Source organism: Gracilinanus agilis, chromosome 4 (genome assembly GCF_016433145.1).
Source record: "Gracilinanus agilis isolate LMUSP501 chromosome 4, AgileGrace, whole genome shotgun sequence".
Classification (NCBI taxonomy): Eukaryota; Metazoa; Chordata; class Mammalia; order Didelphimorphia; family Didelphidae; genus Gracilinanus; species Gracilinanus agilis.
The window spans coordinates 470,450,281-470,472,836 of record NC_058133.1 but is presented as its reverse complement, the minus strand read 5'-3'; the positions used below and the strand labels follow the sequence as shown (position 1 = coordinate 470,472,836).

General features: G+C 35.7%; 1 protein-coding gene across 1 annotated transcript in view; it reads left to right on the top strand.

The window, feature by feature from the left end:
* The window catches only part of SPAG17 (sperm associated antigen 17), a 260,151-nt gene that overhangs the window by 116,607 nt on the left and 120,988 nt on the right, over window positions 1-22,556 (top strand). Inside the window, exons 13-17 of the mRNA XM_044675536.1 lie at window positions 371-521; window positions 4,361-4,600; window positions 5,435-5,692; window positions 14,015-14,073; window positions 22,107-22,261. Of these exons, the coding sequence (XP_044531471.1) occupies window positions 371-521; window positions 4,361-4,600; window positions 5,435-5,692; window positions 14,015-14,073; window positions 22,107-22,261 (863 nt within the window). The remainder of the gene's footprint in view (window positions 1-370; window positions 522-4,360; window positions 4,601-5,434; window positions 5,693-14,014; window positions 14,074-22,106; window positions 22,262-22,556) is intronic.

Here is a 22,556-nt window from a genome sequence, read left to right as displayed (position 1 = left end):
GTTGAGATATTAGGATGTTTTGCTTTTAGTTAGTATCTGTTGCTACAAAAACCAATGGAAACCAGGAAAGGATCTGGAGAAGGGAAAGATTAATGGATATCGGCCTTTGGCAGTCTGTCAGTTCATATGAAGAGTTAGTCTTTCCTTGTGCCAGGAAACTCTGTCCAAAAGGGAAAAAAAACAACATGCTTTTTTGACCTTCAGCAAAATACTAATAGTTTGTCCCCTTCAATTACTATTGATATCCCCATCCTCAAATAATGAGTGTAAGGAGTATCATGTTTTACCCTCTACATATTTATAAGGTTCCTGACAGCTTACCTTCTGGGGAGACTTTAATGGTTTCTGTCACATTATTCTTTTGCATCAGGCCCAGAAGAATTTTGACCCAGTACAAATTGAGCAGGAGATGCAGGCCAAGCTACCACTGTGGAAACTTCTTCAATTCCCTTTGCTTCCTTTGTGGAATAACACCAAACGTCTGGCTACAATTCATGAACTCATGCACTATTGTACTAATGGTGAATAAATGTCTTATTTCTAGTTTGTATTCATTTGTTCACAGCCATGTATATGGATATACCATAAGATTACACCCTCTTTTTTTAAAAAAAGTGACTAAGTTTTTATTTTGAACTTTTACACATTTGTTCATGTATGTGTATTGACATGAGATTGAACCATATGCATGTATATGTGTTATGTTATTAGAGCTATACATATATGTAGTTTTCATTGGTAAAAAGTTTTCTTGAGTTATGAAATAAAAAATTTATGAGCTGCCAGTTTTGTTCATTTGTAATAGTTGTGATGTTCTGAACAGTGTGTTTTCAGTGACAATAGTCTACCCAACTAAACTGGTCCTAAAGGTTTCCTCTTTTTAGTTTGTTTAATTTAATTTGTTTTAATAATAATTTAATTTGTTTAATTTAATTAGTCTCTGTTTGACTTTAAAGCCCTTCATAAGTATTCCAACTTACCATTCCAGCCTTATCATACCTTACTCCTCTTCATATACTATACAGTACAGGAAAAAAAAAGCTTTCTTGCTATTCTTCACACATAAAATCTCATAGGCACACTCATTCCAGAATGCCTTCCTTCCCCAATTCTTCCTCTTAGAATCCTACTTTCTGCCGTCCATACTTTTAATATGACATATTTATGATTTTGCTGAGCAAAATAAGACCACACATTGTGTGTCTATACATCTATCCTCTACATTTCTATGCCTCTGTTTCTTCACCAATCACATCTTATTTTACTAGAGCCTAAGATCAAGAACTACAGACTAAACTTACACATTTTCTCTACCTACCAGAGTCTTAATCTTCCTTCAAAGGCTAGTTAAAATTCTAAATTCTAACTAGCTAAATTCTATTTTAGCTAGTAGCTAAAATTCCACCTCTCTATCTCTATGTTGATTCTAGCTTACAATGATTCTTTCTCCTGAACGGTAAACAGAATTTTTCTCTTTACCACATATTTCACACTTAACATAGTCCATTGGTATGTCTTGTCCTTCCAAATATTTTGTATTTCTTTGTATACCCTCAGAGCCTAGCATAGTGGAATGGCTCCATGAATGTTTTCTTGATTGCCATTTTTAAAAATATATTGAGTTACCACTAGATTGACAATACTGTGCTAAACACGATGAGATAGAACATAAAAGGGTTGTTATTCATTCCTTCAATGAACTTATTACTTGGGTTTTAATAAAAATCAATGATTTTGATGCAGGAATATTTTCTAGTCTTTTAAAAGTTGAAAACCCTTATTATTTGATATTACTAACAGCAAGTGATGTTTTTGTTGCCTTCCATGGATGCATTAATCAGCTATTATGTACAAAACAGTGGGATTAATGCCACTGGGAATAGAAAAGATTGAGTCACTGGCCTCATTGAATTTAAAGTTTTTCAAAACAGTATGGGTGCCTCCCCTCCTGCCTCTTAAGAGTAAGCTCCTAGAAGGTATGGATAGTTTTCCACTTCGTCTTTCAATTCCCAATGAATTTCTTTATTTTCTCTTTTTCTTTTCCTCTCTTTTTTTTTTTTTTTGGTCCCCATCCATGATTTCATTGACTTTTAGGAAACAGCCTGTGAAGAAGCTTCTGCTAAAATGTAGCTTAAATACCTCCTTTGAAACTTAGTGTTTTTGAGAATTGCTTGGGTAAATGAGAGGTTAAGTGAGTTGCTCAGTCACCTAATCAGCCAGAGGTGATCTTTGAACACAGATCTTCCCTACTCAGTCAGATTATCCATCCACTAAGCTGAGCTGCCTAACTCATTAAGTACTATAGGCATTTGATGCTTGTTTAATTGAATCGAATCAGTCTTTGAGAGTTCCTAGCAAAAAAAAATCATAACTTCAGCCAACCAATAACAAGAGTCTCAACTATGCTAGAAAGATATATAGTCCTTTCTCACATCCATTTCTTTAAGCTCCTTTAACTTGATAGTACCTGTAAGAACTTGTGTTCAATAGAAGTAGTCTTTGACTGTAGTTCTAGTCTATAGGTCTTTAATTGAATCCCAATACAGAATTTTAGAGAAAAAAGGGCCAAAAAGGCCATCTCCTCCAACCCATACTGGAAAAAAATTTATCTCCAAAATGTGTTCAACAAGGTAGCTATCAGCCTTTCTTTAAAGACTTCTAGTGTGGGAGAAACCTACCTATTCTCAATGAGGAAGCCCTTATCACTTTTAGGCAGTTGTAACTGTTCAGAAGTCTTCCCCTACATCAGGTCTATTTTCAAAGTTTCTGTCCATTGCTCCAACCATTGCCCTCTAGGGTCAGCAGAACAAATCAGATCTCTTTTACACATAGCATCCTATCCTTGTTCCCTGTTCCCCTTTCTTTTAAAAAATTCTAATTTATTTAGTTTTATTTTAATTTTTATTTTTTTTACACTTGATTAAAATCCATTTTCTCTCAGAAAGAACTAATTTAAAATCTAATCTCAGATATTCACTAACTGTTTGACCCTGCACGAGTCACTTAAATCTCTCTCTGCCTCATGTTTCTTAACTGTAAAATGGGGGAAATAATAACATCTGCCTCCCAGGGTTATTGTGAGGATCAAATGAGATAATATTTGTAAAGCTCTTAGCACAGTGACTGCCATACAGTAGTCATTTGTATGAATTGTATTCATCTTCTGACTTTGATTTCATCATCTAGACATCTCTTTTTAAAACCTAAATTGAATTGGAGAGTTCCCTGTGCATCCATATCTGTCTCTTTATACAATACTCCCTCCTCCCTTTCCTACTTGTTCGACTTGTTTTTCTTTGCATTTCTTTGCATTCATTGTTCAAAACTCCTCATCCTTCTTAGGCTAACTTCTTTTGTAAAAAATTGGTTTATTTTGAAATGAGAATGACATTAATAAATTAAGAAGCACAGGATTTTAGATTTAGAAAGAACCCTAGCAATCCTCAGGTCCAACCCCTTAATTTTACAGACAAAAAAAAATAGACAGACTGATAGCCTTTGGAAAAGGCACACCATAATATTTCTTTGATATTCTGTTAATGGCAACTAAGTGGGTCAGTGAAGGAGCAGGGGATAGAGGGAAGAATAAGTATGTATTAAGCCCCCACTATGTGCCAGGCACTGGGTAAAGTGATTTACAAAGATTTCATGGAGGTAGGTCCTGTCATCCCTATCTTACAGTTGAGGAAACTTGAAGCAGAGAGAAATTAAGAGAGTTGCCCAAGGTGACAGAGGTAGCAAATGTCTGAGACTAAATTAGAGTCTTCCAGAATCCATGTCCAGGACTCAAGCCACTGTGATACTTAGGTGCAAAATTCAGGACCTGGAGTCAGACCTGAGTTCAAATTCTGATTAGACACTTTCAAGCTTTATGACCCTGAGTTAGTTCCTCATCCTCTCTTTGTCTCACTTTCCCCATTTAACAGATAGGGATAATAATAGCACTTACCTCCCAGGATTTGGGGAGGATAAAATAAAATACTTTTTGTAAAGTAGTCTTAAAGTGCTATATAAATGCTAGATTTTATTATAGGTACCTAGTGTTTATTCATTTGTCAGGTAGTCTGAAGGCAAGTAATTAACAAACTACTGATTAATATAGATAGATATTTGGGGCAGGATTTTTTAACATATACAAACTTGGGGGAAAAAATTCCCCTTATTGGCTTAAAACCCTGACTTTAAAGTTGTAGATACCAACTAATTGTGGCTTCAAGAAAATACTGATTACCTCTTGATCCCTTGACCCTTCCCACCCAAGACTTGACACTCATGCAATATATTTCACTGTCTTCTTCTTTGCCTTTGTTTGGCTATACAGGTGGCCTTCATTTCCTACCTGTTTTTGACTCTGTTACAGAACTCTTGAGCTGGAATGAAGTAGAAAGAGCCTTCAAAGTATTTACTTTTGAATGTCTGCAATTAACTGAAGTAGATGAATCTGGAAAACTGAAGGCTCCCAAGATGGAGGGTGCATCTGATTCTGAAGTATTTCATATCCCATGGGACAATCCTGCCAGATTTGCTAAATATATAAGACAACAACAACTTTCAAGATGGAAAACAGAGGATCATGGGACTTCATCAGCTGTTCTATCAGGTAAGATTTTATTAAAAGAATTAAAAATATTCTTGATTTTTATATTTTTTACAATGTTGGATATCATGAGATAAATGTATTTAACCTAGAGTCAAGAAACTTGAGTTTGTTTCCTTCCATTTGCTAGATAAATGATCATGGGCAAGTCATATGGTGTCTTTGACCTTTTCATTTGTAAAATGAGGAAAATAATATTTGGATTATTATCTCAGATTTATTTGTATCAATGACAAAACATGTTTAGATAGCACTTTTTTAAGATATGAAAAATGTATTATATAGATGAACTCCTCTGAGTTTCTCAACAACACTGTGAAGTAGATGCAAAAGTGTGCTGGTAAAATGTTCAACAGCCACCTCTCAAAACCACAACACTAAGACAAATTTTAAAGTTTAATCTGCATTGTTAACTTTTTCTCTTCACTTCTTAAGTGTAGACTATCAACAAAACAATGCCATACACTTATTTATAGCATTTATGATCTCTGAGAAGTAAATATCCACACTAAGAAATTAAGAGTTGGCTCTCTTGGGTGAGTTTGAGCTGCCTCCAGTACCCCTCCAGGTAGATGGTATTTATCATCCTCAATTTACAGATGAGAGACTTAAATCTCACAGAAACTGAGTGACTTGCCCAAGATCACACAGTCAGCAAGGGACTGGGGCAGGATTTGAACTCAGCTGTTTCTGTTAATAAACCTACATTTATATATACTATGCCATAAGAAAGCATTTTTATAAGCATTAAAGAACTATATATGTATAAACATACATATATATGAGCTATTACGATGTCTCATAATTCATATCTTTATTGGATAAAATCACCTCCAGAAAAGAAAACAAAGATTTCCCAGGAAGATTTGTTGAAGAGTATCAAAGATGAAAGTAAGAAATCATCAATGGATTCTTCTAGCCAGAAGCAGTCAGATGAAACGAAAAATAAATCATCGACCTTGTCTTCTACTATTAAACAATCTGAAAACAGCAGTATAAAAGCACTATTTGTTGAAAACAGGAAAGAGTCTCAGGCTGAAAGCAAACAAGGAGAGCAGGAGTCTAGCATCAAAGACACAAAATCAAAATCCACAGGTAAATAAAATTAGGGCATATGGGAAACTTTATAAAAATGATTAAAATAATGAAGAGAGCTATAGTCATCTCCTGATATTTGGAGCTAGTTAAACCCTGGAAAAGACTTCAGAAGTCATCAATTCCCAACCACCCTAGCTATACACCAAGCATGAAACCAATTCCTTACATAGGATACATGATCCCAATCTAACCTCTCCTTGGCTAATTCTAGTGATGGGGAACTCAGTGGTTAAAAAAACAAACCACACCATCTTCAAATAGTTCTTCATTAGGAATTTCATATTTATAGAGAGACAAACTCTCCCTCACCCTAACTTCCAACCATTGTTCCTAGTTCTCCCCTCAGGGTCAAGAAAAGTGAGTATAATCCTACTTCCACAGGGACTGTTCTTCAGATATTGAAAGAATAAAGATCCCATCCCTCTCTCTTCTTCTTTACAGCCTAAGAGCATTGGTATCAGTCAAAAATATGAGTTCAAGTTCTTTCTCTGACACCTGTTAGGTATATGGACTTGGTTTAACTTCCTCATCTGAGAATTAGAGCTAATATTTGTCCTGCCTATTTTATGGAATGAAGGAGATGCTAAATTGGCAAATATACTGATGTGAGCTATCATCTTTATTTCAAATCCCTTCAGTAGCACTGGCATGCCCTCTTAAACGTAAGATAGTTGTTGCAATATATAACAATGAAAAGCATTGTTTTTATTCAAATTATAAACTAAGATGTTCAACAAAAGTGGGCATGTCATTAAAAAGAGAAGAAAAATTTATTAAGCTCCTACTATGTGTCAGTCACTGTGCTAAAAACACTTTACAGATAACTCATACCTCACACCAACTCTTGGAGGTAAGTTTTATTATTACCTCCATTTTACAGATGTAGAAACTGAAGCAAAGAGAGGTTAAGTGATTTGCCCTAGGTCTAAAAACAAGAAGTGTCTAAGGTCTTATTTGAACTCAGATCTTCCTTACTTGGAACACAGAGCTCTATCCATTGTACCACTTCCCTTGCTGATTGCCATGGTATAGAAATGCGATCTATTCACTCTTACTGAATTTATGAATCAGGAAATTGTTTTTCTTCAATGCAGATTTAATAGAATGAAATTATAATAATGAATTATAATAGAAAAATATAATAGAAAAATTGTAATGGGAAAATGAGAATCTATTTCTGAAAAGAAATGCTGTGAGGTTCATCCTCAGATCAACAAAGACTCAATTCTCCTGACATGAAGAATGCAATATTGAACAATTAGGGCAATGGCCCTGACACGTTACAAGGTACTCAACTGTCCCTGGACAGTACAACTATGTTCAATATGTTTTATTTATTAAGGTAGAAAAATAGAATATACATAGAGGATTTCCTCTAGCAAAAGCTATTAGTTGAAACAATCAAAGGTTTCCTGCTTAACCATGCTAGAACAGTCAATTAGAACATCTCATTCTTCAATCAATGTAATTGATAAAGCCTCCCTTCCCAGTGGTATTGAAAAATGTCTACTGGACAAACTTCTGACTAATGGAGACCTGAAGTAAAATTCTGGTCATTTAAGGCTTTCCCAGAGAGTATTGTGTTCTACTGAATATGCAACCCCATTTATTTACTGCTTAAACCAGGATTTTTTGAACCAGGATTTTTGTTTTCTCTTTCCTTTCAGGTCCAAACAACCTACTTAATTCTGAAAATCAGTCATTCTGAAAAAGGTCACCAAGGGTTATAGAACAAGTCTAGACAAAGACAGGGAATGTGGACAATATTGAGCAGTGGAGGTCAAAGAGAACTGAGGTTTTTTTTTTGGGGGGGGGGGTTTTCTTTGATTATCATCAGCAGGTGATTTTAAAGTCTTATACCAGAGGCAGTGTAGTATAATCAGTACGGCTCCACTCTAGACAGGAAGTCTTGCTAGTACAAGTGCTTCCTTTGACTTTGTGACTCTGAGCAAAGAAATCTTGTAAATACTCTGGGCAACTCTCTAAAATGCAGAGTGGGTGCCACTTTGGTTTAAAAAAAAGCATTTCCTCATCTGAAGTTCTTTCAAGGTCATATGCCACCCATGTACTTGTGTACATATTTTATCTTGTTAACATGTAAATTCCTTAATAGCATGGACTTTATAAGTATCGTGTGCAAGGATGGGCTTAATAAATGATTTTAAAAATCAATCACATACAGATTTCCTTCTCTTTTAAAAATCCTTAGAAATTTTAAAATATTATATAAAACTAGGTCTTTCAGGGCACAGAATGAATTGGTGAATGCTAATTATAAATGTGGCCCCAGAATAAATGTAGCTGATCTTGTAGCTATAGTCAGAAGATTTCCTAAGGGGAAAAGAGTATCCTGGTAGTAACAATACCAGAAAGTTCTTTTTCTAAGGGGAAAAACTCTTTGGGATTGCACAGTATTTGAGAGTTAAGTGATCTTCTTGACTCCTTTCTAGGCAAGGAAAAGGACTGGATCTATAACTTTTAGGAAATATCAATCAGCACATTTTTAAGCATTTACTATGTTTAAGCCATGTGCAAAGTGCTAGAGACATCAAGGCAAAAATATGATCCCTGACCTTAAGGATCTTCCCAATGGAAAAAGAGAAAATCCAAATAGCTATAAGATATATGATTTACATATCTATAATATCTAAAATAAATATAATATATCTTAATAATCATATATCTTAATAATACATATGATAAGATATCATATAACAAAATAAGATAGATGGAGGGTAGATGGAAGGTGATCTCAGAGGAAAGTGGGGATGGGGGCTCCCAGATGTAGTTAACAATCTTATATCTTAAGAATACATGTAATAAGATATCATATAATAAAATAAGATAAATGGAAGATAGCCGAAAGGTGATCCCAGAGGAAAGTAGGGATTGGGGCTCCCCGATGTAGTTAACCAAGTAAAAAGCTATTTTGAGAGTCCAGGCAAGAGGTGATAAGGGGCTGACCCTTATCATAGATTAACATTGTGTAAATGGAGATAAGGGGACAGGTATAAGAGATGTTGTGGAGGTAGAATTACTTGCCCAAGAATAATAAGCAGCAGAGGTGACATTTGAATCCAAGACCTCCAATTCCAAAAGTGTTTGTGTCTCCTCCATATCCATGCAACCTCTAAGCAACCTGACCATCCTCAGATACCCTTACTATCTGGGTGCTTACAGGGCCCTCTTCAAACATCAATCACATTATTTCAATCATCATCTTTATTCCCATTTGGGACATACAACCTGCCTTCTTGGTTCGAAATTAGCCTGAGATTTTGTGGCTTTAATGTAGCCTATGAGATTGAAGTCATATGCATGAAGATGAGGACTGACCATCCATCAGAAAGTTTAAAAACAATGTAAGTTTTCTTGGCAAATGCTAAATCCCCTTCCTCAAACAACTGTTGCCACCTGGTGGCCCAACCAAGTGAATGGGTATCACTGTTAGTGGCTGATTGACAGTAGGTTGGTCCCAGGTCTTCATTTGTTGGGGTAGAAGTAGTCACTAATGTGAATGAATAATTCTGAGCCGAGGGTTTATAAATAGTTCAGTGTAATTATGATATTTTGAAGATATAATAGATTTGAGGAAAAAGTTCATCTTTTGAATTTTGCTGTAGCTGTTCAGTGAACAAGTTTTTCTTTAATTCTCCATCATGGATTTTTCACTATTTCAAAGTTCCATCAACTACTATGGCAGCAATTCTTTAAGAATGATTTTCATTATGAACTAATTCATGATACTGATAAATACAAGTAAAATAAAATGAGAAATAAATGTTTATGATTAGAATTAATTATATCCAAAGAAAAATAAGAGCATATACTTTAAGTAAATATTTTTGTGTCCTCTTCTGGTTATTTTTCTGCTTATATTATACTTTAAAGTTTTTTTAATAAAAGCATGTGATAGAAGATTTAGAACTTAGGAGGAATGTTATAGGTTGTATAGTACAACCCCCTCTCATTTTACTGCTGAGGGAACTGAACCACAGAGAAAATAAGTAATTCTCTCAGAGTCACCCAAGTTGTGAGTAACAGAGGTCTTCTCACTAGTTTCCTAGGTCTTCTCACTCTACTTCTAGTATTATTACCACTATGCAAAGCTGCCTCTCAAACAACCTGAAGAAAGTTTAGGATGCAGAGACATAAATATATATGTATATATAGTATACTATACCTATATATTGTATATTATGTGTATATATTGTATATACTATGTATATATCACATATATTCATATATTATATAGAATGTAGCTATATAATACACAACATAGATAGATATAATATAGATAAATAGATGTGCATACATATTATATATGCTATGTCATATGTAAATATAGACATATATGTAGAAAATCTATTTTTACAAATATGTGTATATATGTATATGTATGCATATGTATGCACACGCATGATGTATATAACCCTACTTCAGTTTAGAATTGCACTAAGACTTTGGGGACAGCCAGTATGTATAGTATATATACGAAAATACATAATATAGATAAATAGTACTACTATAAATGGTAACTCTATAGCAGTGATATTTTTGCAAAGTGAGAATTTAAGTGACACAAAGGATAGAGTACTGTGCACGTAGTCAAGAAGATTCATTTTCCTAAGTTCAAATTTAGCCTCAGACACTTACTAGATGGTGTGACCTTTGAAAAGTCATTTAAAAGTGTTTGCCTCAGTTTCCTCAACTGTAAGATGAATTGAAGAAGTAAATGGCAAACCCCTAAGGGGTCATGGAGAGTCAGACACAACTGAAATGACTGCACAATCTTTGCAAAGTCCCTTTAAATAATGAGTTAAGAATGGTTTTAGGATACACTTTTTTCTGACAAAATGACTAGCACACAATTTTCAGAACATACTTTCTGGAAGCAAGAGGATTTTTTTTCTCTCCTTTAAATTCTGAAACTCAGGAGGGGAGTATCAGATCTCCCAGAAATCTGGCAAACCACAAAACAGAAGGATTTTTATTCCATAGATTTCATATCAATTGCTCCAAGGACACATGGGACAATGAGGTCTATTTAAAGTTGTAGTTGGATTGCGTTTTCTTGGGTGGATGGATTTATGTATGCAGCAAACCAAATTTTGCTTTGTAGCATTGACCTAGGACAAAATAGAACCTCACTAGCTCAAAAAATAACAAGTTAGAACTTAGTCAATAAAGGCTCATTACGGTCTCCAGAGAAGAAAAAAGTTGGCACTTACATGACGGTTGTAATCATTTGAATCCCAAGTGTGTCCCCTGTATTAAGAAAGAGAACACTTAATCTTTGTACTTTCCCCTGATTAACTTCCTCTTTAGACTCTTCATCCCTTAACTATATGCTTGCACCATGGCTCTGGAAAAGAAGGGCACCTCCTCTCCAGACTTAATGTGAAATATCAACTAGCTATAAGTTGTTGTCCTAACTGGTGCATAGTAACATGGTGCCAGTAAAGCTAAAGTCACAAATTCATTCTTTATCTGGACACATTTAACTTGGTAGATTAAATGAGATGATATTTATAAAGCACTTAGCCCGGTGCCTGGTACATAAAGGCTTTTAATAAATGTTTGTTCTCTTCTTTCCTTCCCATGCTCTGTTGTCTCCCTGGCAAAAAGCTAACATGCATTTATCAGCAGTAAGTTGTGTCAGATTACTTTTCTTTCTTGACAGGGTGGACTGGACACCTAAATCAGGGGATTAGTATAGATACAGCATGCTTGGATTCCAGCAAAGGATTTAATAAAGTCTTTCATGCTACCCTTATAGACAACGGAGAGAGGCAGTTACACAATCAGGTAGATGAGGAATTCCTTAATGACCAAATGGGTTTAGGTCAACATGAGAAGAATTCTCTAGTGATATGCCCTGTCTGTGCTTGGTCCTGTGCTGGCTAAGATTTTAATCAATAATTTGAATAAAGAGTTATGTGCCAAAACTTACTAAATTTGCATATGAAATAAATCAAGGGATATTTAATATGATATAGGACAGGAATAGCTAGCATGCTGTATGACAGTCACTATCCCAAAAGATCTTGGTAGGATAGAATATTGGACTACATCTGATGAGATTAAATTTAATGGTAAAGTCTCATAATTATCCAATAAATAAACTTCCTAAGTACATAATGGAAGAGATATACCTAAGATAACAGTTTGTATGAAAACTTGTGAACTTGTAAATGCTGTATGAGTCAACAATGGCACATGGAACTGATGGGGTTGGGGAGAAACCTAATGTGATTGTGGGCTGCCTTACAAGAGATAGAGTACCGAACAAGGAAACTAATAGCCCCTCTGTTCCCTCTGTTCTCTGCCTTCATCAGACCTCATCCAAAATGGGATGCTTAGTGTTTAGCTCTGATCACCACACTTCATGAAGGATACTAATGAGCGTCAGAGAGGTTGAATAAAAACAGCTCAGGATGATGAAGGATCTTGAGTTCAAGCCACTTGAGAGTAGATCAAAGGAACTGAAAATGTTCGTCCTAAGAGAAGATTTTTGAGGAATATGTTATCTGTATTCTACAGTTTGATTTCCTGCTCTTAACCACAGAGAGCAGAGATACATAGGATGAGTTAAAGTTGTATAGGTACATTTAGACAATTATTTTCAAAGAACGTTTCCTACTGATTAGTGTTCTGCCTAGGCAGATATTGAGATACCGAGACCTCACTAGAGGTCTCCAAGCAAGAGGCTGCATATATCACTAATCACTCCTAACAAACAGAGGTTGCCGACTTGATTGGCATCCAGGTATGGACTTTGCTGAAATCATTTCAGAAATCCCTTCCAGGCCTAACTTTCTCTGATTTCACAAGTGGGTCCAGGAAAGCATATGGATGGAATAAATCAATAAAACTGATCTTTTACAGCAAACTTGAAAGTTTAAGGAGAGCTTTGAGGTAAGTATTAACATCTTCATTTTATAGAAGAAGAAAATATTCCATGGAGAGAGATAGGACACACAACTCGAAAGTACCAGAAGGACAAAAAGTGGCCAGGAGTCAAATCTAGTTTTCTGACTCCAAATGTCAGTGTTCTCACCAAATCATGTTGCCTCTAAAACATTTAGATCTTGTATCCTCATTGCAAAATAACTTGAAATCCATTTAGCCCACAGTCATTCAGCATGCATGCATATATGACAAATCTGTGGTATTATCTTCACATAAGGCTTTTATTATTCTGGTGGCAATGTTACCTTCTAGATCTAGAGTAGATTCATAGAAATTTGTAAGAACTCTTTGGCAGCTATGACTGGGCAAGTATAAATAACATTTGAAGAGATGGCATTTTCACAATATTTCATAGGTGACATTGTGCTGGGCCTGGAGTTGAGAAGAGCTGAGTTCAAATTTAGCTTCAGATACTTACTAGTTGCATAAACATGGGTGTGTCCCTGAAATTTCTTTGCCTCAGTTTACACATTTGTCAAATGAGCTAGCAAAGGAAATGGCACATCATTTCAGTATCTTTGCCAAGAAAACCCCAAATGGGTTGAAGAAGAGTTATATATGACTAAAACCACTGAACAATAAGCAACAAATAAGAGTGTATGTAGCTTATCTATAAAAGGAGGTTTTCAAAACTATAAGCTACTACTTAAAATCAGAAATCTGCAGTGATGTAGTAATTCAGTATGGGGGCTGTCATTTCCAAAGAGCATAGTAATACAATAAAGAATAAATTAAGACCACACAAGTAAGGTGATAGCAATTCAGAGATGTCACATTTAGTAATGATTTCCACACAACCACAGAAAATATCTGTGCACATGGGTTGTTGGTAAACCAGTGCCCATACCTCAGCCTTCAACAACATACTCCACGGGAGCCACCTCCCAGCTGGACATGGCTGTGTGGCCATAGGTATACAATCCAGCATTAGACATCTTGCCATTCTCCATCTTTCCTCGTGAATGTGTGTCTTTCATATTCCAGGAGAGTCAAATCCCTTTCAGGAAGTAAATTTGTCTGGGTGTATCTCAGAAGGAAAATAGGGCTTAGTTGATGAATGGTGAGCTGGTCAGCTTACTGAGGATCTGTGGCTACTGACAAGAGTTGACCTCAAGCTAATCTAATATCTGAGTGTGTTGTGAAGCCTAAAATATTGCTTTCAGTAGAATAAACAACTGGAGAGAATACGATACCCTCGCAGAAACACATCAAGCACATTCACACAGGAATTTTGTGAACTATCCTTTTAGCACAGTGACATAAGCTATAGGAAGGTGCCATGTTGGCCAGTCCCAGCACAGAGCTTACCATGCCTACAATGTGGATATTGATTTCTTTGATTTACAGTGCATTTCTCAAATGAAGATATCAAAGAAAGAGAGGGTGAGGATGAACTTCCTGAAAAGGTATGAAATTTATGAAATTGTTTTGGCCAAAAAATATGATATAGGAAGTACTCGAGGACAACAACACTTAAAGTGAGTTGACTTAAAATGGAGACTAGCATTTAATAAATCCTGGGGGACAAGGAGTCGGGGGTAAAATCTCCCTAGGTGTGGTTGGACTTTTACTTTGATAAATTAAACTAAAAATTATGAAAACAAGTTTATTTTATCTTAAATTTAACAAAATATAGACTACGTCTAATTCTAAGAATGAAGCATATGACTACTTGGAAGAAGGGTTGCATATTTTTCCCACAAAATTTTATGATAGCCTGATAAGCCAACCTTCATTTCACCTTTGAGTTTTGGCAGAGAGGGGGTACAATGGACAGAGAACTGAACTTGAGTTCAAATTCAATCTCAGAAACTTGCTGGTTTTACAACCCTGGACAAGTCATTTAACTTCTTACTGCCTTAGTTTCCTACTATGTCAAATGGAGAATAGCACTGACCTTCCAGGGTGGGTGAGAACATCAAAGGAGCTAACATTTAAACAATTCTTTGCAAAACTTTAAAGTGAAGTATTAATATTATCATTATTAATTAATATAATTATTTTATTTTAATTCATCAAATTATTAATTAATGATAATATAATCTATTATATATAATGTAATATTATATTATCATAATTAATTTTAAAAATACTAATTAATTATTATTTATTAAATTTTTGATTTGAATAAATTAAATAAAATAATTTATTAAATATGTAATTAAAAATAATTATTATTATTATTTTGAAAATGATAATAGAGTCTTTGTTGCAAAAAGAACCACCAATTTTCTTAAGGGTCTCTCTTAACTCTACAGCANGTCCATTATTATTTTTACTGGCCCAAAATGTGTGAAATGTGTTTTCCAAAAAGAAGTTGTTTTGAGACCTTGGGCCAGTTTTGTGTAGTGGACAGCTGAGCTACAATTAGCAATTTTTGCACTTGGGTCTACTGGTATGAAATGCGCCCAAGACTAAGGTGTCCCTTTGAGCTGGAGGAGACCAAAAAAGCCTCTTCTATACAGACAGAGGTTCTTGGACAATGAGAAGCCATGAATGGGAAAAACCAGACCAGGAAGGGAAAGGAAGCTTTCCTTCTCCAAGCTGAGCAGGCGTTCACCTAAGATGTGACCAGTGAGAGAAGGAAATGCCCATCTAATAGCTTATTTTAACTAATTATTCTTAATAAGCAGATGATTTGGTCAGTTGTAGCTTCTTCAGGAACAAAAGTGCCACATTAATAAATCAAGGACCCTTGAAAGAAAGCTCTAGTTGTTCTGACCTTATAGATATAGTTAATAATAGAAAGAGAATGTGATCAAAAATTAGATTCAAGAATCTGAGCTGTCAGTCTTTATTTTTTAAATCCTGAAGACATCACTAACTCTCTCTGTCTATAACCTCAGAACAGTCACTTTCCCTCTGGGTACCTTAGTTTTTCATTGGTAAAATGAAGTGGTTGACTCTTCGATTCTCTTCCAGCAGTATTGCTATGTAATTATTTTTAAGAAAAAAGAGTCAGTGACATGACTCTACGATTCTATTCCAGCAGTATTGCTATGTAATTATTTTTAAGAAAAAAGAGGAAAAAGGCATGACTGCTGCACCAAGGGCTTTTTTGAGGAGGATGAGATATAAAAATATTGTAGGTTATGATCCTGTCTGATTCACATATATTACATCAATTAACCCAGTTTAAACCCAAATTTCAACACACTTTAAAAAAACCTGCTTTCTGATATAATTTACTAATTACTCTCCAAGCAAATCACGAGGAATAGTAATGCCAAATAATGAAACAAAAGATAATCCAAAATTTGCTTTCACTTGCATTTTAGATTTATTTGAACAATTACAAGAAGTTGTTTTGAGACCTTGGGGCAGTTTTGTGTATTCTAAAGATTCTAATATTTTAAAGATGGACTAAAGATATTCTAAAGATTCACAATGCCCCAAATTCTTTGTTGGTTCAGATATAAAAGAAAAGTTCCATTCATCCAAGAAGTAAAACTGTCAACAAATCCAAACATGAGCTTCATCTGCTTTTAGTATAATGGAAACTACAGTGGATGCATGGGGAGTTGATCACCCCCACCACACTAACAATTATTAAGTTTATTATTGATATTGTTACATTTACTCCTCACTGTGTTAGATGCTAGAGACATTACAAAGCTTATCTAACATGCAGCCCTGTCCTCATGGAGCTTAAATTCCAGTAGAACTATATACTTCTTTTAACCTTCAATTCTTTCATCTGACTGAAAGATCGAGAATATGTTCTTACATTCAATATCACTGTATATTTCATATCATGCTCTCCATCAGAACTGAGTAGGATATTTGGTTCATGTATTTCCATGCAGGTTTATTAATCTATAGCAGTGATTCCCAAAGTGGGCGCCACTGCCCCCGGTGGGTGCTGCAGCAATCTAGGGGAAGCGGTGATGGTGCATTTATCTTTCCTATTAATTGCTATTAAAATTTTAAAAAATTAACTTCCTGGGGGCTAAGTAATATTTTTTCTGGAAAGGGGGTGGTAGGCCAAAAAAGTTTGGGAACCACTAATCTATAGTGATAGATCCATTCCTTTAAAACAAGGTATACCCTTCTATGGGGCAGCTAAGTTGATAGAGTGCCAGGCCTGGCAGGAGTCAGGAAGACTCACTTCCACGAGTTCAAATCTGGCCTCAGATACTTAATAGGTGTGTAACCCTGGGTAAGTCATTGAACCCCATTTGCTTCAGTTCCTCATCTTTAAAATGAACTGGAGAAGGAAATGGCAAAGTAGTCCAGTATCTTTGCCAAGAAAACCTCAAATGGGTTCACAACTGACGTAATAACAACAAATATCCTTCACCAACAATAATCCTGTGTACCATCCTATCATGTCTCAGTATCCAGTGAGGTACAACCTCACATTTACCTCACTGGATAATGGTATCGAATTCATTTTATTTCTTAACAAATACTTTTCTTATTGGTCTATAAAAACCTGGGGATATAAGTATAACTTCTTCTTCCCTTCTCAAATATTTTCTCCTCTAAATTACTGAGTTCCTCCAATGCTATTAGTTCTATGTTATACTTGTTACACTCTATGGCATATGTTGATCTGGAATTTTTTCTCCTTCCCCCTCCATTTTAATTCTAAAGTCCTGTTTTATCAGATCTTCAAGTCCCTAGGGAAATACTTTCTTCCTCGTTATCATTAGATGCAGTCTGAATGTTAAGTTCAGAAAGCCAAATCCTGCTCTCTGACACCATCTTCTTAGCCAGCTGTTCACTTCCAATATCCTCCTTTTTCTTCTAAAGTCCCCACCTTCAATTGGAAGTAGTGATGAAAACACCACCTGTGCCTTCAAGTAATTCAGTTTCCTGTCCAGTGCTTTGTAATCTCTAGAGATTGTTTCCAGATTTTTTTTCTGGCTATATCAGTCATCCCCACATAAATCACCAAGAATAGGTAGTGGTCATCAGGTTTGACAAGTTTCAGGAGGCTTTACATCACACATCCTGGATAGGTGCCAGGGAGGGAAACAGCCCAACAATCCAACTGGCTAAATGGGGTGGACATCCATCTACTTTCACACTCTGCAGTTGAGAATTACTGACCACCACAATGCAGTTCTTACTTACCAGTGCCAGGACTGGATTTCTATCTGGCTAATGACTCTCACGAATCCTGCTTATCCATTTGGTGGAAACCAACTCCAAATATGGCTAGAAAAAAAGTCTTCTTCTTCCTCTCTGTGTCTCATTCTTCTGCTCCCTTCCCCTCGCCACACCATCTTCGTGGTTGGGTGCTGCCATTCAGCCTCCTCAGAATCTTATTCCTCTTGATTTTATTTTTGGATTAAATTTTCATTCTGTCAAAGAAATATTCATATTCTCTGTGATAAATAGGGAGACTGGTTTACACACACACACAAACACACACACACACAATATTGTTATGACTGGCCCCAAATTATAGCTAATTTACATATATATATACATAAAAAGTATATTTATATATACTTATATGTAAATACATACATGCATTTATGAATTATGTGCTTATATATAATATATTATGACATAAGTATAATATCATTTGTGTATATTACATTATATGCATAAGCATATATTAGACAAAATCTGCAATGTCATTACTATAGGGAATGCCTAAAGAAGTAACTCTCTCTACTAAAGTGGATTAATAACTGCTCTGCAACCTTCAGTCTTTTTTAACTTAATTTTTAAATTTTAATTTTTAAGTGTTTTAATTTTTTAATTTTTCATTAATAATATTATAATTTTTTAATTTTTAATTTTTAACTCAATTTTTGTTTTTTTCCAAATTACATTGATACATTTTTATTATCATTTTCTGACATTTTTTGATCAATGCTCTGTCCCTCCCTTCAATCCATCCCCAAGGCAGCAGGTAATATGATATAGGCTATACATATGATATTCCACAATATATATTTCCATGTTCATCATATTGTGGAAGAAGACACATATTGCTTACACTAGAGAAAAATTCAGGGAGGAAATAAAGTAAAGAATGGCATACTTCAATCTGTATTCAGACTCTTTCAGTAACCTCTATGGCAGAGCATTGCCTTTATCATCATGTGTCCCTTGGAGCTGTCCTAGATGCTTGCATTGCTGAAAATAGCAGTCATTCACAGTTGATCATTGTACTTTATTGCTGATACTATGTACAATGCTCTCCTGGTTCTGCTTACTTCACTTTGCATCACTTCATATAAATCTTTCCAGTTTTTTTTTTTTTGTAATTATCTCATTTGTCATTTCTAATGGTGTTGCAATCTATAGTCTTAAAGATTTACAACAGTAAAAATAATCATAAAAGTAATGATAACTAGCATTTATAAAGCACTTTAAAGTTTGCAAAATGCTTTGTGAATATAATCTCAGAACAATTATGGGATCTAGGAATTATCATTATCCCCATTTTTCAAATGAGGAAACTGAGGCACAGATATTAAGAGACTTGCTCAGGGTTACATAGTTAATAAGAAACTAAGGCAAAATTTGACCCAATTTCCTCATTATTTCAAGGTCTGACTGTCTATCAACAACATCGTCTAGCTAACTGCTATGATATAAGAGAACTTGACTCTAGACTCAAAAGCTCTAGGTTCAAATTCTGCCTTTGAAAACTGTGTGACCTTAGGCAAATCACTTAATGTTTGGACCCTCAGTTTCCTCATTTGTAAAACATTGGGTTGGACTAAATGACATGTGAAGTCTCTTTGAGTTCTAGTGAAATGATGTTCAATCATCTGAGGCAATGAGAGATTAAGTCCCTGTCCGAGACTAAGACCCTTTATATGTCAAAAGCGGGTGTTGAACCTAGGTCTTCCTGATTCCAAGGCCAGCTTTCTGCCATATTTCTTCTCTTATATGTTTTATTTTCTCCAGGAAAAGACACAAATAGCTCATTGCTTCAAGGTCACTGAAATGGTCTTTTTTACAAGAAGGGCAAAGCATTATAGGATTTAGAAGTAAAAGGGACTATAGAGATCTAGTCACAGAATCACAGAATCAGAGGTAAAAGGAACTCTAGAATGCATCTAATGCAACCTGTACATGAACAGAAAACCCCTCTACCACATCCCCAACTAATGCCCTTCTAAAAGAACCCACTGCTTCCCAAGATAGGCCATTCTCTTGAATAACAGCTCCAATCACATATAGGACCTTTTGCTGATATCCAGCTGAACTCTGCCTTTCTTCAGCTTCCAAAAAACTTGTTCTGGGGGCAGCTGGGTAGCTCAGTGGATTGAGAGTCAGGCCTAGAGATGGGAGGTCCTAGGTTCAAATCTTGCCTCAGACAATTCCCAGCTGTGTGACCCTGGGCAAGTAACTTGGCCCACATTGCCAACCCTTACCACTCTTCCACCCATGAGCCAATACACAGAAGTTAAGGGTTTAAAAAAAAATAAAACATAAATAAAATAAAAACTTGTTCTGCTCTCTAAGGCCAAGAATAAAAAACTACTACATTTTCCACACTACAGAATTAGGCTATTATCCCTCCTTTGTATTCTTCTAGTTACCCAAAGCAGCTAGGAGGTGCAGTAAATGAATGGCTGAGCCTGGAGTCAGGAAGACCTGAATTCAAATTTAGTCTCAGATACTTATTGGCTGTGTGACCCTGGGCAAATTGCTTAGCTCCTCCAATTTGCCTCAGTTTCTTCATCTGTAATATGAGGATAATAGCACCTACCACCTAGGCTTGTTGTAAGGGCCAAGTGATATAACATTTGTGAAACCCTTAGCACAATGCCTGGCACATAGTAGGTGTCTAATAAATGCTTCTTTCCTTATTTCACTTCTTCAGGCAATAAAATCCTCCATTTATTATTGTTGCTGTTTTCAAGTAATTCTCAGAAAGTATGGTGGTTAGTCCCCTCATCATCACCCTAGTAACCGTATCAGGATATGGTCCAGCTTGTCAATGACCTTCCTAAAACATGATGCTCAGGACTGTATTCTGGCCAGGATAGCAAACAGTAGGACTAATACCTCCCTCATTCTGAATACAATGCCTCCCTTTGTAGCCTAAAATCATATTTGCCTTTTATGCTTCTGTGTCACACTATTGATTCATATTAAGCCAGAAGGTGACCAAAATTCCCCTAAATGTTTTTCGCTTGAACAGCTTTATGTAGGCACAGCTCTCTCCTGTCCTATACTTGCAGTTGATTTTTAAATCCAAATATAGCATTTTCAATTGATATGCCAATGCTCCAGCATGTCTGTGATGTCATCAGTAGCCCATCTATTCCTGCCTATCCCATGAGACTCTTGCCCATATCTTCTCACAAAAATCACTCAACAGGTGGTACACACTCACAAACTGGAGAATTTCCTCACATTTTCTTCCCATGTCACATAATGAGGAGATCCATAAGCTGTCCATTGGTTGTCCCTTGTTCTTGAAATGTGACCAGTCTGTTGCTTTTTTTTTCTGGTAATATATTTCTCCGATGACATATTTTACCCTTTGTATTTATCCCTATTAAGCCACATCTTAATGAAATTAGCAGATTGCTCTAGTCTGTTGAGATGTTTGGATTCAGATTCCTCCATCAAAAATCTTAGCTATCCTTTGCATTTGATATCCTATGCAGATTTGATAAGGGTGCCAATGGTGTCTCCATCCAAGTCATTGGTAAAAATTCTGAAGAGCACAATGCCAAGGGCACAATGCCAAGGGCACATCCTTAGGTACTTCACAGATCTCCCTCCAGGTTACATCCATCCATTGATGACTTCTCTCCAGATACTATGCCACCCAACCAATTTGAAATCAACTCATTGTCTTTTAAACCATGTTGTCCTTGCCTCTCATTTTACATGCGAGGAGTCAGAAGAACAAAAAGATGAAATGATTTGTTGATAGTGACATAATGAAGTCAGTAGTAGAGAAAGGTTCTAAACCTAAATACTCTGATTTGAAGTCCAGCATACATTCCACCACACTAAGTTGCCTTCTCTGACCAGTGGAAAAATCTTAGCTTCTTTTTTAACCCCTCAGTGACATCTCTAGCCACGTATCCCCAAGGCAATCTACCTATCTGCTGCCTGTTTGTAGGGCAACCTGGATTCTTGGATTCCCAACCCATCCACCTGTCTTTCTGCCACCTCAGACTTCTGGGCAAATATTACATAATTGACTTTGATTATCCTCTCTCTGACCCTCTTCCTCTTTTCTAACTTACCCAGGTGCAGGGGATCAATAAGCATATGAGCCCTGTTAGTGACTATTAAAAATATCACAGCCTTTATTCTCTGTTCTCCGCTAAGATGTCTCCTTAGAGACTTCCTCCTTGCTGTCTCTTTCCCCCTAACTTCTATTAACAGCTGCCTGTTCTGATGCCCCTCTTCTGCCCTTGGCTGAAGAGAACCTACTTATTTATTTTATTTCTCCTACTCTTAAATACTCCCTACAAAGCTACTTATTTCTTTTTATTTTCAGGTTCTTCAAGAGGCAAGTCAGGAGTTTAGATGCATTGATTCCTATTATCATACCCAAGACAATTCTTTGCTTTTAGTTTTTCATAATCCTATGAATGTACAACGCCTAAGTTCTGAAAAATGGGAAATTGCTCTTCATTCTAATGTTGGATTCAGGTGATTGTTCATTTTTGTTCCTTAACCCATAATAATCTTTTTACTTCAAAGAATACTCATCTCTAGGACTTAGCACAATGCCTGGAATGTAGAAGGCAACTAATTAATGTTTATTGACTGTTCAATTAACTCTCCACTCTTGTAACTGCTGTTAAATTAAACTTGCTTGCTTTGACCCCAATAGATGGAAAGCTTGGGGAATATTGTGATGAAGCTAGAAAATAAATTATATATTTTGATATTTCGATAACTTCAAATAGAATTTTTAAAAATAGAACTTGAGTGAAAGGTGAAA